At 45.0% G+C, this 16,447-nt stretch overlaps 2 protein-coding genes across 3 annotated transcripts in view; one reads left to right on the plus strand and one right to left on the minus strand.

The window, feature by feature from the left end:
* Nucleotides 1-1,670: 1,670 nt before the first annotated feature.
* LOC116473353 (uncharacterized) lies at nt 1,671-5,639 on the minus strand. The gene is given in 2 exon segments (XM_058435627.1): nt 1,671-5,457; nt 5,459-5,639. Coding segments are annotated over 2 exon segments (891 nt in total). The 5' UTR covers nt 5,639; the 3' UTR covers nt 1,671-4,746.
* A 487-nt stretch (nt 5,640-6,126) lies between these two features.
* ZDHHC14 (zinc finger DHHC-type palmitoyltransferase 14) overlaps nt 6,127-16,447 on the plus strand; it is a 316,034-nt gene continuing 305,713 nt past the window's right edge. The window contains exon 1 of one of the 2 annotated variants that reach the window (XM_032161220.2): nt 6,127-7,181. In XM_032161220.2, the coding sequence (XP_032017111.1) occupies nt 6,937-7,181 (245 nt within the window). In that variant the 5' untranslated portion in view covers nt 6,127-6,936. The remainder of the gene's footprint in view (nt 7,182-16,447) is intronic. The other variant, XM_032161211.2, reaches the window with a different exon arrangement.

Below are 16,447 nucleotides of genomic sequence, written 5' to 3' on the forward strand. Positions count from 1 at the left end.
TATATAAATCATGTCCTGTCCTGGAATCCTAATGTCTTCCCTTTTCACAGTGGATAAGGCTATACTTCCTCTTGGATTCTTGAAGGTATGCTGAGAACTAATGAGATGGGTTTGTGGAATGCTTTGAGCTGCTGAGATGAAAAGAACAATGCTCTAGCTTTGTGAATAACATAATCCCTACTGTCAGTGAATCCAATGAGTCAGATGAGGACAGGGAGAGACCTACTAGAATCAAAGATACTGACAAACCAGGGAGGGCCAGCTCGTTGCTGTAAGTGCTGATGGCAGTGACAGCTGAGGAGGGTGATGAAAATGTAAAGAAGGTAGAGTAATGCTCCCAGAAGGAGGTCTCGACTAATAACAGATGGGGAATTGGTGAATGAACTTCAGCTTTCTTGCCCCTCAGTTGGGATAACTCTGGCAGGTTGCACACCTCGGACCTCCCAGAGTCCCCTAGAGCAGGGATCCCCAAACCCCAGAGACATGGACCAGTACCGGTCCACGGCCTGTTAGGAACTGGGCTGTGCAGCAGGAGGTGAGTAGCGGACAAGCGAGCGAAGCTTCCTCTGTATTTACAGCCCTCCCCATCACGCGCATTACTGCCTGAGCTCCATCTCCTGTCAGATTAGCATTAGATTCTCATAGGAGTGTGAACCCTATTGTGAACTGAGCATGTGAGGGACCTAGATTGCACGCTCATTATGAGAATCTAATGCCTGATGATCTGTCACTGCCTCCCATCACCCCCACTGGGGCTGTCTAATTGCAGGAAAACAGCTCAGGGCTCCCACTGATTCTACCTTATGGTGAGTAGTATAATTCTTTCTTTATATATTATAATGTAATCATAATAATAGAAATAAAGTACACAATCAGTGTAATGCACTTGACTCATCCCAAAACCATGCCCCCATCCCCTCACCCTTCGGTTCGTGGAAAAATTGTCTTCCACAAAACTGGTCCTTGGTGCCAAAAAGTTGGGGACCACTGCCCTAGAGGGCCTGAGTTTCAGTGGACCACTGTGGTAGCTTGCTCGACAGCGCATGCTTTATTGGTTTCTTTTCCCTCCCTATCTAACTTCCTCGCTCTTCTGCTGGTGTTTTCTGCAATCCCCTCCCAAATAAACGAATTGTGCTTGGATCCCTGTCAGTTCTACTCCAGCTAGAAACATGATGTACTTTTCCAATAATTTACTTTTCTGTACCCATCCCCATTTCCCTGAGAGACTAACCCTTTTATATTCTTCCTGTCCGAACTGTCAAGGTCAGAGGTGCACTTTGCCACAGGCTGGGCCTGAGATTTCTCTTCGCTCTGAAATCAAGATGATTTCTCTATTCCACTCAGTTGTTGGTTCATCAGACTGCATGCGCTTCCCATTGTATGGGGGATATAGGAAAGCCTGAGTCAGACATTCATACCTGGCCTAGAATCTGGACTCTATTACTTACTTACTTACTGCAAAACCCTGGGCAAATCACCTAACTTCTCTGATCTTCAGTTTCCTCCTCTGTGAAATAAAGATAATAATCCCTGCCTCATCAGGTTGTCCTCTGGATTTAATGATCTAAATGTATAAACAACCAGGAGATTGCCTAATACAAAAATACTCTGGAGAAAAGATCATTATTTTTATAATATCATTTTATTGTATTATTGAATTTCTCATGTGCCTCCATCTTGTTTCCCAACCTCGACTGTAGTTTCTCTGCCGCATTTACCTTCTCTATCATACTGCCCTGCACGTGACAAGCACTAAACATTCATTATCAATTTTCTAAAGCTTTAAAGTGCTAAAAGAAAAACTTCAGCTGAATTCAATTTAAAATAGTTTAACTGAGCAAAGAATGATTCACGAATTGGGCAGCCTCCTGAGCCAGGGTAGCCTCAGAGACTCCAGTGCAGCCGCGTGGTGGAAGAGAATTTATGGACAGAAAAAAGAAAGTGACGTACAGAAAGTGGAAATGAGGTACGGAAACAGCCAGATGGTTACAGCTTAGCGTTTGTCTTATTTGAACATGGTTTGAACAATTGGCCACAATTGAGTGGCCAAAACTCAGTAACTGACACCTGAGTAGATCACACTCTGTTTACACTTCCATTTAGGCTATAGTTCACAGTGTACAGAGAAACCTTTAGGCCAAACTTAAAATATGTAAAGAGGCAGCATTAGGCTAAACTCGATTTAGCAAAAGTAGATCATGCACTCTTTCAATTCAATTCAAGACTCATTTTTGGATTATTTGTTATTGGCGAGGCATTCTCAAGGAATTTTTAGCAGGTCTTTTGACTTTTCAGTGTCCTTGTTTGAGAAATACGTTTTGGTCTCTAATTCTAGATACGCTGACATCCCTCTAGCATTAAAGTTTGGAATCTATACATTCCTGGAGGGAAAGGATGGTGATTCTTCTTTCAGACCCCTCAACACTTACACCTATGGTGGGTACAGAGTGTGGCATACAGAATTGATGCTGGTGCATATAGAATGAATTCCAGATGCTTCCTTGGTCCTGTTCCTTTTTCCCTCTCTCCCTGGCCCTCGCTCCACTCCAGCCAGACTGGTTTTTCTTTGTACCCCTAGAATTTTCCAGGTTGTTCTGCCTTGAGGACTTGGTACTTGCTGCTTCTCATCATTTGATTCTCTGTCCGACCCCAGTCTGTCCATCCCATAACCCTGCTTTGTTTTTTCGTTCTTGTAATTACTCTCTGAAATTGTCTTATTAGTCATTTATTTATTTGTTTCTTCTCTCCACCTCTCCCCCAGCCCCCAAATATAAGCTTCTATCTTGGATCTTCTTATATCGCTGCTGCTAAAACAGTACTTAGCACAATCTAGGCCCTAAAATAGATAACTGCAAAATAAATGAATAAACTCTACCATACCTTCTACAGTAGGTTTTACAGTCGCCCCCCCCAGTATCCTCAGGAGATTGGTTCCAGGATCACCTGCGTATACCTGAATCTGCACATATTCAGGTCCTTAAACAGGCTCCACAGAATCTGCATATAGGAAGAGTTGGCCTTTGCCCTTTGAATACTCGCATTTCCCATCCCAGGGATGCTGTATTTTCCATCTGCATTTGGTTGAAAAAAATCCGTGTCTAAGGGCATCCACGCTGTTCAAACCCATATTGTTCAAGATCAACTGTAGTTGGTGAGGTGAATTCTGCAGCTATCACACACCAGGTTCTAGTGAACGCCCTTAGGGGAGAGTAACCCGTACAAGTGAATTAACTGCAGAGGTCTTAGTATACATGGAGTGGGAAGAAAAAAGTAATCCCCAGGAAGACAACTACAGACGATTGTATCAGCTTATTTAGAAATCATATCAGCATATCTTATTTGCTGTGGAAAATTTAGGTCACATTTTAAAACTAATTCATTTTTTATTATGGAAAATGTCAAACATAAACATTTGGTAGATGTGGTAGGTAAGAATAGCATAATGGACCGTCTTGTACACTGTGGTGGATGCACTCCAGGGTGCCCCCTCACCCTAGTGTTCATGCCCTGTGTACTCCTCTCCCTTTGAGTGTGTGCAAAACATGCTTTCTGGCCAACAGAATGTTCACATTTGAAGTTGCCCCCATGGGATTGCTTTATGTTATACAAAATTCTGTCTTGCTGGAGACTCACTCTGGGGACTCTCCTTGCAGGCCTGATGAATTAAGTGGCTGTGCTCGGAAAGCCCAAGTGACAATGAAGTCCAGGTAACCTCTAGGAACTGCAGGTTCCCTCTTGGAGCTGAGGACAGTCTCCAGTCTCCAGCCAGCAAGAAGCCAGGGCCCTCAGTCCTACTGCTGCAAGGAAAGGAATTTTGCCTGTGCCCGGAGTCAGAGTGAAAGCCAGTTCTTCTCCAGTGAATGTGAATGCAGCCTGGCCAGCCCCTTGATGGCAGGCGTGAGACCCTAAGTGGAGGACTATGTGTACCTGGACACCTGATCCATAAAAACTGTGAGAAAAATCTATCTTGTTTTAAGGCCACTACGTTTGTGGCAATTTGCAGCAATAAATAATTAAATATATGTCACCCAAGGTCAACTATTTTCAACAGTTTCCAATTGTTTCATTTATACCTCCATGTCTGGAGCTGGGTGGGTGGGAGGAGGGGAGTGGATGGGCTGGTGTGTTTTAAAGCACATTTCAGACTTTATTTCACTGGCAGATACTGTAGTACATATCTCTAACAGACAAGGAAGGACTTTTTAAAAGCATAACCGTAATGCCAGAAAAATTCGGTTTCATTGAGAATAAGAGTGGGAGTCTTTTTTAATGCCATCAAATCAATGGATCTATTTTATTAATTGGACACCCACAGAAAAGGTGCTTGCAATAAACAGAATAAGAATAATACCCCGTTGATCTCATTAGCTAAAGAACAGGAAAGCATATGAGAGCTTTCACTTGAAATGTCTGAAGCTTTCCAGTTGGTTTTTTAAAAATAGTCCAGCCACAAAGTACTTAATTGTCCCTGTAATATGCTTGTCTCTCATACAATATCTAAAATAATTAAAACCCAATTATTATCGTGTGCTTAAGATCCATTCTCCCTAGACTCTAACCGGCTTTGGAATGGACCCCTGTAAATTTCACTTGTATTCAAAACTCCTTGTAATTTCTTGTCATACTCTAATTGCTATTCCCATCACTTTTTCCTTACCACAGCTCCTCCCAACTGGCCCTCTTGGATAAGCCAATCTCATCCCCCTTCGACACTCCTCACTGAGGCACGCTTTGTAAGGGACATACTTAGGGCTCTGGGTTCGATGCCATCTCTACTACTTGGGAGCTTTGTGATGTTTGGCCAGTAGTTAAGCTTTCTCTAAGCTGGATACAATAATGCCTCGCCGGGTTCCGGTGAAGATTAGACAAAGAACACGTGTAACGTGCAAACTGCCCAGTACAGAGAAGGCACCGTTCCCCACAACTCCCTTTGTTGGTTCCCATCTCCCACCACCTAGCCCCAGAACGCCCGGCACCACGCCTCTCCTGCCCTTGTCGCGGGGGATGCAGGGACTTGTAGTTTCTAAGGCCTGGAGTCGTGCTTCTCCTCGGCGCCGGCCGGCGGGCGGAAGAACTACACATCCCAGTGGGCTGTGAAAGGAAAGTGGGGCTCGGAAAATCGAGCGTCCCTGCCCAGCTGCCTTCGTTTTCCGCGGCCCCGGGGCTATGCCCATCTCTGCGGGGGCTCGGACCCGCGGCAACACCTGGGAGGGCGCGAGCGAGCAGACGCCCCAGGCTCCGGCGGTCCCAGGGCCGCGCCCGCAGCTCCTCCTGGGCTGTCGGGTGGGAAGGAGGGAGGCGCAGGCGGGAGAAGAGAAGCACGCGACCCCTCCGCTGCTGAGGGGGCTCCACGGGGGAATGGAGGGAGAAATAAAGCGAGCAGTTGTGAACGTCCGTGGGGAGAAGTGGAGACCGAAAGGGCTGGGAGGCAGCAACCCAAAAGCTGGCCTCCAAGGGGCTTGTACTCCGGGAGGGAGGCCGGGGCCGGAGGGGACCCTGACCGCTTCCTCTGCCCTTCTCTCTCGGCCCGGAAGCCCGCCGAGCCGGGCCGCGAGACCCTCGCCCGCAGCCCGGTCCCGGAGTCAGGCTGGCCTCGGGCCGCCCCACCCCATCCTGGCACCCGGCACCCCCACCCCATTTCTCGGGCATCAGCAGAGTCCCCCGGCGACGCGACCGCGCGCCCAGCTGGGGAGGAGGAAGAAGGGAGGCGCAGGCCGGGAAGGGTCACCTCCGCGCCGCAGCTCCTCAGGTCCCGGGGAGTCGCCAGGAGTGGCTTGCCGGTGGCCGTGAGAATGAGCGTGTCCCGAGGCGGCAGCTGCTGCGGGGGATAAACCCGGGAGAGGCCGCGAGACGGACTGAAGTCAGCCAGGAGCGCACTAGGCGGTGATGCCGCGGGCGCCCGACCCCATCCCTACTCGGGCGATGCCACAGGGAGCCCCGCGCCTTCCACAGCCCAGGGCGCCCGCCCGAGGGGACTGGGGCTGGAATCTCGCTGCGCGGGTGCCCTGGCTTCGCGGGCGAGGAGGAGGAGGAGCAGGAGGAGGAGTCGCGGGTGAGGCGCTGGGCCGCCGCCCACCCGGCCCGGAGGAGGCGGACCCACTCGGAGCGCCGCGCGCGCGCCGGGGCTGAGCCTTGCAAACAAGTGTCTGTGCGGTGTCCCCGCGGCCCTCCTCGCGCCGGGGCCGCTTCCTCCGGGTAGGAGGGAGCAAGGGAGCCCTCGCCGCGCGGCCCGCGAGCCGCCGCCGCCCTCGGCCCCCGCATCCCGCGCGGGGTCCGCGGACTCGACTAGGCTGCCAGGCGCAGCGACACCGCGGCTCTCGCCGAGAGGCTCCTGACAGAAAAACGTGCGTGGTTGTCCCCACCCCTGGGAGGGGTTGCCGGTGCCGCGCGCGGCCGCCCAGTCGCCAGCACTCTCTCCTGGGAAGATCCGCTGCCGGAGGAAGGAGTGGACCCAACCTGGCCGCGGCGCAGAAGTGGCTCCCGAGGAAGCCGGCGCCGGGGCCGCCGCCTCGTGTCCCCTGGGGGCGCAGTGCTCTGGGGTCGGCGGGCCGGAGCCGAGGCGCGGCCGGGGAGCCGGGGGCTGCGGGGCCGAGCGGACAGCCGCGCGAGGGGGCGAGCGCTCGGCTACTCGGGGGCCGGCCGGGCTGAGCCCCGCGTCCCGGAACGCGGGCTGGAAGCGACGGAGGAGCGCTGCCGCGGGCTGCGGACCAGCGCTGTCCCCTCACGGAGCGGGGCTTCTGCTATGACAGTTGGGCTCCCCGGAGGGTTAACCTGGGTGTCCTCGGCAAAGTTGTCGCCGAGCCGGGAGCCCGTGTAGGGGCCGCGGCGCCGCGGCTCGGGGGGCGGCCGGGCGGCCGGCGGCGGTCGTGGCTCGGCGGGGCCCGCGCGGCCGGGGGGCTCCTGGGGGTGTGCGCCCCCAGCCGGCTGCCCTCGTGGATGCCTCCCGGCGGCGGCGGGCCCATGAAAGACTGCGAGTACAGCCAGATCAGCACCCACAGCTCCTCCCCCATGGAGTCGCCCCACAAGAAGAAGAAAATCGCGGCCCGGAGGAAATGGGAGGTGTTCCCGGGAAGAAACAAGTTCTTCTGCAACGGGAGGATCATGATGGCCCGGCAGACGGGCGTCTTCTACCTGACGCTCGTCCTCATCCTGGTCACTAGCGGACTCTTCTTCGCCTTCGAGTAAGTGGTGGCGACCGCTCCCCCGACGCCGCGCGCCCCTCGTCTCCCCTGTCCCCCGCCCCTCCTCGGGCTGCTTTCGTTTTCTAGAAGGCTTATCTACTGTAAATTGTTATATAATGCCAGCCCGCGCTCCCTCTTTTTTCTTTTAAAGGTCTGATTGCTTTTGGGCCCCCAGAAAGAACGCCGTTCTGGGCTGGGCTTCTGGGAGCAGGGAGGGAAGGGGTCCACTTGGAAGGGGGGGGGCCAGGCCTTGCTGCTCCAGGTGGATGGGACCCAGCAGGTGGGGCCGCCGGTCCCTGATCCCTGGGGCGCTCTCTACCGAGTTTGGGGACCCAGCAAATCAGCCCAGATGTAGCCTGCCGTGGGAAGGTGGGGTGCGATAGATTCCTAAGTCAGGGATGCATGGAACTGACTTTTTCCCCCCTTGCTGACAACATATAGGGCATCTTCTTAAGCTCAGTTGACTGAATCTCCCATGTAACTTGGACGAATAATTGAGGAATCTTGGTTATTTCAGGTTTCAAAGTGTCGGCTACCTAGTGTGCCCTGGATAGATCATTTCATTCTCCAGCCTCCTACGTGCTCACTCTGGATTAACAATTTCTTACTTGCCATGAGGTTTCTAAACTCTTCACTTTCAAAAAGGTTGCAATAAAAAGTGTCCAAAACAAACAATTTGGGAACATGTGAAAGGAGACCTTAGGTCTGTTAAGGAAGAGGATGACACTACGTGACAGCTTCCGATTCCAGAAACAGTCTGGACTTTAGGGATTATATCGGGGGGGGAAAAAGCGCATGCAAGTCTTCACCGTTTTCAGGAAAATCAAATTGGCCAGTAGCAACTGTCCAATGACAGTTTATTGCTAATGCAATAAATGAAAAGTCTTATTATTTATTAACAGTGATTAGATAAAGCAGTGAAACCACATTCCAATCAATTTCGGTTGCTCTTTTTGCATCCAACATTTGGAATGCAACTCCTTATGTAATTTCTGGTATCCTGTGTTCAATGAAAGGTGGAGTTACTTTTTTCCCCCCAGAATGTAAAGAAAGCAATATATTTATAGGGAGCTCTTCTTTGGGCTTCCCAAATCCTGGTTATTATTGGGCATGATACTCCTTCAGTCTCCGCCTCCTCCTGTTGGGTAGGCTCAATTAAAACCTTTTGAATTTATTTACTTATGTTTCTGATTAGGATTAATAGGCTCTAATTTTGTGCCTGGCTTTTGCTCTTCCAAATGCTGTCTCAATTGGCAACGAATGATCTCTTGACAATGTAATACTTGTCGCTCAAAGCTCTCTGACTCTCAGGAGAAACGTTTTGTATCTGGACACTGTGCTCCGATGAGCAGTTTTAAGAGGGCTGAGTTAGACCAGGCAATGAGAAGGATCTCAGATTTAAGCGAATTCCCCTTTCCCAGTCCTTCTCACACACAACTCCTCTCCCGCATTTCTGATGGTGTATGCAGTTCCCGGGTCTCCCTTGATGTTTAAGTTCTGCGTCTGTTTGACACTAGTAGGTAGAGTCAGTGGGGAGACCTGTGGACGGGAGGGGAAGGGTGTGAACAGGCGTTCAGAGTGGCAGGGAGACACACTCTACTCATGCTGCTGTTGCTCCCATGGGCCCCCATTGAGAGCAGCCTCTTGTCCTACAGACCCTGGAAACTGGAAGAAGGGGCACAGAGGTTCCCCATGAGTTTACGTTATCTGTTAGGATGAACACCGGCACTGGAACCATGATGCCATGTGGTTTAACAGAAATGCCATCTCTCTAATGGTGAATTTAGTTACAGGTGGTCCTCTAGTTGCAGAGTATTAACTGTGTTCCTAAAGTTTTTTTAAAAAAATCTTGAACAGATCCAAATTGGCACTTTTGGTCTTTTTAGCGACTTTACCTGTGGAGAAAATGGGTTAATTTTGTGATTCTGTTGCAGAGCTTCAGCCACAAGTGTGCTCCATGGAGGATGATGAATATTTCATATTCTGTATGTACCCAAATCCCCACTGTATGGTTAGGGATCCCCCCAGTTATTACTTAACATCTTTTATTTTCCTCATTCAAACATAGCTTCTAACCAAACCATCATAAATTCATTTTCGTTTCTTGATCTCTGCGTGTGTTTTTTCAAGAGTTCCCAAAAGTCCTCACTAGCAAGTTGTTAGGGATCTTTCTCTGTGTCAGTGTTGTGTTAACTGATGACTGCAGGAATAAATGTGTGCGCCGGGATTTTATTAGCTACTATTTGCAGCATCTTTTTTATATCAGCTCTGTGGGAGTGTATGTGTGTGTATGTGTGTGTGTTTGCTCTCCGTGGGTGTTGCTTAAACTAGGCAATTTGACATTTCAAGAAAACAGGAGGCCCATCCTAGTATGAGGCCTCTGTTCAGAAAAATCAGAGGCTATTCGAGCTACAGAATATTATGGTTTAGCTGAGAATATTTGTCACTGTATTGCTTTCAAATTCTTTATTCATAAATTAAGTAACCAATTTGACCAAATTAATTTGCTAGAGACCAAAGAACAAGTTAACCCCATGCAGAGGAAGAAAATACCAACAGACCAATCCCTAAGTGAGATCCAGAGGAAATGCCAGTACTGCCTGCCCCTGGCCTGCCTTCCTCTAGTTATGTGGTCCTCTATTTTGACTGTTTGATTTCATGTCTAGACAGCTTTTAATGTTAGTAAAATTCATTGTCAAACATTAGAATTGCATTTTCCCAGTTACACAAAAGCAAATAAAATGTGTGACAAGAAGAGCGAATAACTTAGTCATTTAGTTTTAGCCCTCCCTTGTCTGCAATTCTTCTCTCATCCCAGCTCTCATTCCTGACCTTGAACAGATGGACAAGAAAGTTTGTCCAAGAGAAATGAACTTACTAGAACTCAGCAACAGGTGTTGATACAGTCTTCAATCCCTGGAGAAAGGCAGAGTAGAAATGATTATTCCCACATCAAAGACGAAGTGACAGAGGCTTGGTGAGGTTAGTCACCTAGGGTCGCGCAGCTAATTAGTGGGAAGGCTTCTGGCTGCAAAGCCAGTGCTCTTTCTGACTAATTGTGCTGCTCCTTGTTCAAGTCTAGGGTACTGGTTAAAGGCATGGACTTTGGAAGGACAGACCTTAAGATTATTACTAGCAGTATAACCCTGGGCAAATGATCGGTCTTTTTTAAGCCTTAGTTTCCCAATCTGTAAACCGAGATTAATAATAATCTACCTTTAAATGATGGGAAGATTAAATGGAAAATGTATACTTTGCATAGTATACAGTATAGTATATACAGTACAGTATCCGGTATACTGTGTACCAGTGTTTGGCACATAGCAAGGGCTCAATAAATGGTTCATATTGTTAGAGCAAACCTTAGAAGTAGCCCCCCAAGGACTCTGGTCACCCTTTTCTGAGAGCATTTTGAGGAAGGGAACATGTAGGTTAAGAAGCAACTGTGACTGTGAAGAAGCTCAGAACTGTGCAGTCCGCTATTAAAGTAAAAACCTGGCTGGGCACAGTGGTTCACGCCTTTAATCCTAGCACTTTGGGAGGCCGATGCGGGAGGATCACTTGAGCCCAAGAGTTCGAGACCAGCCTGGGCAACATAGTGAGACCCCATCTCTAAGTTTTTAAATAAAAATTTAAAAATATACAAATAAAATAAGCACCTTTGTGTAAGTCTAAGGAGCCTCTGTGAAGCTGTGGCTTTGCTGTTACCCATTCAGAATGGGAGTCCTTCAGGGATGTCTGGGGACCTGTCCTTATCTAGACTGGATTTCATTTTTGTTTTTGAAGCCACCATCCCAGAACAGTGAAGACAGTACAGAAAGCTGCTAGAAGCAACCAGATACAATCCTGTACTCTTTCTCAAGCAAGGAGGGACTGCTTATCTGTTGGTGTCTTTATGTACCGTGTGGAGTACTGATGAAAAGTGACAGCATTTCCTAGCTGTGTTTAGGGGAGCTGGGGAGCCGACTGCAGTGCTATCCAGACAGCTCACCCTCTTTGCAGCTATTAAGAGTCTCATCAAGGCTGTCTATGCAATGTCGTCATTCTCACATTCCCAGAAGTAGAATTTGAAAAGATCAGTGAACATTAACAATTTCTTCTCCCTGACATATGCACACATACAGCCTGCTTTTGTTTATAGTCGTAATTTTTAAAATAAAAAATCTTTGGTCCTGAAATATTAAACTTTCATAGTCTTGCTTACTGGGGCAGAATGAAGGAAACAAACTGAGAGGCTGGGTGAGGTTCATGTTTTCAGCAGCATCATATGAGGTGAGGAATGTCTGCTTAGATCTGGGGCCTGACTGGGTCTCCGCATTCTACACTGTCACCACAGACAAGTGTGGAGGTGTTCTTGGGGCTCAGACACTTGAAAATGTGGGGACATTCTCAAATTTCTCATCACTATAAGTCCATTTAAGGGTTTTTAAAAAACCTCTATCTCTCTTTTCCTCCCTCCTTCCTTCCCTTCTTCTTTTTACATTTAGCTAATTCCTCTGAAATAAATGATGAATAATTGGGAGTCAGTAGAACGGGGATCATGTTTGCCTTGAAGATGGAACTTGGGGCTGTCCCCTGCAAATAAAAGTGTCATTTCCAAGAACAACGTCTCTGTTATAGATGGGTGACTTTTATTTTCTAGTAGAGGGTGCTGCCTTTATAACATATAATAACCCCATATTTTCTTACCACCCCCTGGCCATGCAGAACTGCATCAACCTCTCCACCATCTCAGAAAATATCTGCGTAGGGTCTCATCTGTTTTTTCCAAGTGCTGTGCCTCATAGAACACCATGAGGTTGATACAGACAATACATGACCCTCAGGACCTTACCCCAGGACAGTTCCTAGGAACATAGTACATGGAGCCAAGGACATTTATAACCTACTGTGGTTCCACAAGAACTTTAGGTGACTTCAAAACCTTATGATCCATTGACATGAAAGCACTAACCCATTCATTTGTGTACATGATCAAAACATGTCAGTTCCTTGAGGATAGGGACTCACCTTGTTCGCTGCTGTATCCCCAGGGCTTAGAATAGTACCTGGTCTATAATAGCAAGCTCCCAGTAAATATCTGCTGTTTAATGAAGTAATGGTAACATTGAAACACTTCGGAAAATACCTTTCTTGTGCTTTAGTTTTTGCATTTTGTAAAGCTCTGTACATTAATAAAAGTTTATGATTAATAATGTCTTGTAGAACACATTTGCCTCAGAAACTTTGATTATTTGATGTAATTCTTCTGAATTCAAGTGTGTTAAAGCAGAAGAAAAAGCTTTTCTTAGTTATTTAGAAAACTAGTGATAACATTGGGATGTTCTCTTGGCTAACCAAGACTTCTTTCTAGTATTTATTTTTGAACTAAATGCTTTAAGCAAATAAAGCACTCTGGGATATATTTGAATGTTACCTAACAACCACTGGCACCTAGAATAATTTCTCATTTTATAGGCTCTTCACTTTGGACACTTGAATTTATCTAATAAAACTCTGAAGGATACTATTGACTACACATGTTTTATTGTGTTCCCTTTTAGCTAGTGGGAAGTGATACTAAATTGTGCAGAAAGGACTCTTCTAGGTTCCTATAATAAGATAGTGATGGTTAATTATTTAATGGGCCATATCTGCATATCCTGGAGTTTTTTTTCTTTTTCAGTACAGTGTTGCACATAATTTATTCATGGCAGAGTTATTATGTCTTAGCAAGAAAATTTAAATTAAGAGTTGCAAGGAAATGCATTTGTTATTTTATAGCTGAGGTTGTTAGGAAAGTGAAAAACAGTGGTGATCAATAGATACTTAATTAGTTACATCCAGGAATTTGGATCTAATAAAATATCAGTTCATTCAGATAAGGGTTGGGGACTAACCTAATGCTTTTGTTCAGTTCATCACTAAATATGAAGGTTAGTCCCGTTTCAAACTTATTTTTGTAAACTGGATGATCTTCTACCTCCCCAATTTCTATCTTTTAAAAAATGTAATGTGAGATTAATACAGAAGATGATATGTAACATTTGCAAGTTTTGAAGTAAAATACTATAAAAAGCACCCATGAAACTACCACCCAACCCAAGAAGCACATCACACCAGTGCTTTCAGTCTACTTGGTCCTCTGTCTTGGCCCAGTCCCATCTGCCTGCGCCTCCCTGAGGTCGTCACAGTCTGAGCTCGGTAATTATCAGCATCTTGCTTTGTCCTCTCTCAGGGATTTTGAATGTGTGTATTCCCAAACAATAGGTTGTTTAGTTTGGTTTATTTTTCTTTACAAATATGGTATCATGCCGTATGTAGTCTTTTAAAAAATGCTAACATTGATTTAATATGGATTTAACATAAGATAGCATCACAGCATAGTACTTAAAGCAGTCTATTCATGAATCCATGTAATTCTGCAGATGGCATAACTTTTATTTTGAAATGATTTCAAACTTCCAGAAAGGTTGCAAGACTAAAGAACTCTGTATACTCTCCATTCAGATTCATCAATTGTTAACATATTTCTGCAATTATTTCTGTCTTTTTCTCTCTCTTCCTCAATCTTGCTATTAATAGTTTCCCCCTCAGACCATTGAAGAGTAAGTTGCAGATATTATGTTCCTTTACATCCAAATACTTCTGCATGTAATTTTTAAGAAAAAGGATGTTCTCGTATAAATACAGTAATGGCATCAATTTTAGGAAATCTAACATGGATGCAACAGTCCGTATTCCGATTTTGCCATTTGTCCCAATATTGTTGGGTTTACCATCATGGTATTTGTTTTCTATTTAACTAATGCGTATTTTGTTTCTCTTTTCCACCTTTTGGCTTCTTTTAGATGAATTGCTTATTTTTAGTATTTCATTTTATCTGTAACAAAATTTTAGGCTATGTTTCTTTGTGCTATTTTTATTAATTGCTTAAGAGATTACAATGTGCATTTTTTAACCAATTACAGTCTATCTCCAAATAATAGTATTATTCTTCACAAATAATGCAAGAAATAGAAAACATTATAATTCCTCTTACTCCTTCCACCCTTTGTACCCACTGTCATATATTTTACATCCATATATGCTATAAAGCCAGTAATGTTATTATTTTTAAACAATCAGTAGCTTTTAAAAGAAAAATTTCTGTAAAATAAATATATTTTAAAACACATATACACACGTGTAAGATATAAAACATATATACATATGTACATATATTAAATAGAGATAACTTTAAATGGACTTTTATACTTATCTTCATGTATTTACCGTTTCTGGTACTCTTCATTTCTTCTAATTATATCATTTTCCTTTGGCTTAAATTACTGTCAGCATTTCTTATATGCAAGTCTGCTGGTGACAAATTATCTTGGTTTTTGCTTTTTCTGAAAAAGTTTATTTTTGCCTTCATTTTAAGAGCATATTTTTACTAGAGGTAGAATTCTAGGTTGATAGTCTTTTTCCTTTCAGACCTTTGATGGTATTAGCCCATTGTCTTCTGATCTGTTGTTTCTGATGAGACCTTAGTTGTTATTTTTTTTAGCATTTCCCCTCATATGTCATGTGTGATATTTCTCCAGCTGATTTTCTCTTTATCTTTTGTTTTCAGTAGTTGGAATATGATAACATGCCTATGTATGGTTTTCTTTACATGTATCCCGCTTGGGGTTTGCTGAGCTTCTTGGATCTGTGGATTGATATCTTTCATCAGTTTTGGAAATTTTTTCATTCTTTTTTCAAATATTTCTTCAGTACCTCTTTTCTTTCCTGGAACTCCAGTTAATTATATATGACATCATTTTATATAGTCCCATACTTTTTTTTTTATTATACTTTAGGTTTTAGGGTACATGTGCACAATGTGCAGGTTTGTTACATATGTATCCATGTGCCATGTTGATTTCCTGCACCCATTAACTCGTCATTTGGCGTTAGGTATATCTCCCAATGCTGTCCCTCCCCCCTCCCTCAACCCCACAACAGTCCCCGGAGTGTGATATTCCCCTTCCTGTGTCCATGAGTTCTCATTGTTCAATTCCCACCTATGAGTGAGAACATTCAGTGTTTGGTTTTTTGTCCTTGCGATAGTTTACTGAGAATGATGTTTTCCAGTTTCATCCATGTCCCTACAAAGGACATGAACTCATGATTTTTTATGGCTGCATAGTATTCCATGGTGTATATGTGCCACATTTTCTTAATCCAGTCTATCATTGTTGGACATTTGGGTTGGTTCCAACTCTTTGCTATTGTGAATAGTGCCACAATAAACATACGTGTGCATGTGTCTTTATAGCAGCATGATTTATAGTCCTTTGGGTATATACCCAGTAATGGGATGGCTGGGTCAAATGGTATTTCTAGTTCTAGATCCCTGAGGAATCGCCACACTGACTTCCACAATGGTTGAACTAGTTTACAGTCCCACCAACAATGTAAAAGTGTTCCTATTTCTCCACATCCTCTCCAGCACCTGTTGTTTCCTGATTTTTTAATGATGGCCATTCTAACTGGTGTGAGATGGTATCTCACTGTGGTTTTGATTTGCATTTCTCTGATGGCCAGTGATGATGAGCATTTCTTCATGTGTTTTTTGGCTGCATAAATGTCTTCTTTTGAGAAGTGTCTGTTCATGTCCTTTGCCCACTTTTTGATGGGGTTGTTTGTTTTTTTCTTGTAAATTTGTTTGAGTTCATTGTAGATTCTGGATATTAGCCCTTTGTCAGATGAGTAGGTTGCAAAAATTTTCTCCCATTCTGTAGGTTGCCTGTTCACTCTGGTGGTAGTTTCTTTTGCTGTGCAGAAGCTCTTTAGTTTAATTAGATCCCATTTGTCAATTTTGGCTTTTGTTGCCATTGCTTTAGGTGTTTTAGACATGAAGTCCTTGCCCACGTCTATGTCCTGAATGGTATTGCCTAGGTTTTCTTGTAGGATTTTAATGGTTTTAGGTCTAACATTTAAGTCTTTAATCCATCTTGAATTAGTTTTTGTATAAGGTGTAAGGAAGGGATCCAGTTTCAGCTTTCTGCATATGGCTAGCCAGTTTTCCCAGCACCATTTATTAAATAGGGAATCCTTTCCCCATTTCTTGTTTTTGTCAGGTTTGTCAAAGATCAGATAGTTGTAGATATGCGGCATCATTTCTGAGGGCTCTGTTCTGTTCCATTGATCTATGTCTCTGTTGTGGTACCAGTACCATGCTGTTTTGGTTACTGTAGCCATGTAGTATAGTTTGAAGTCAGGTAGTGTGATGCCTCCAGCTTTGTTCTTTTGGCTTAGGA

Source organism: Hylobates moloch, unplaced genomic scaffold (assembly GCF_009828535.3).
Source record: "Hylobates moloch isolate HMO894 unplaced genomic scaffold, HMol_V3 SCAFFOLD_2, whole genome shotgun sequence".
Lineage (NCBI taxonomy): Eukaryota > Metazoa > Chordata > Mammalia > Primates > Hylobatidae > Hylobates > Hylobates moloch.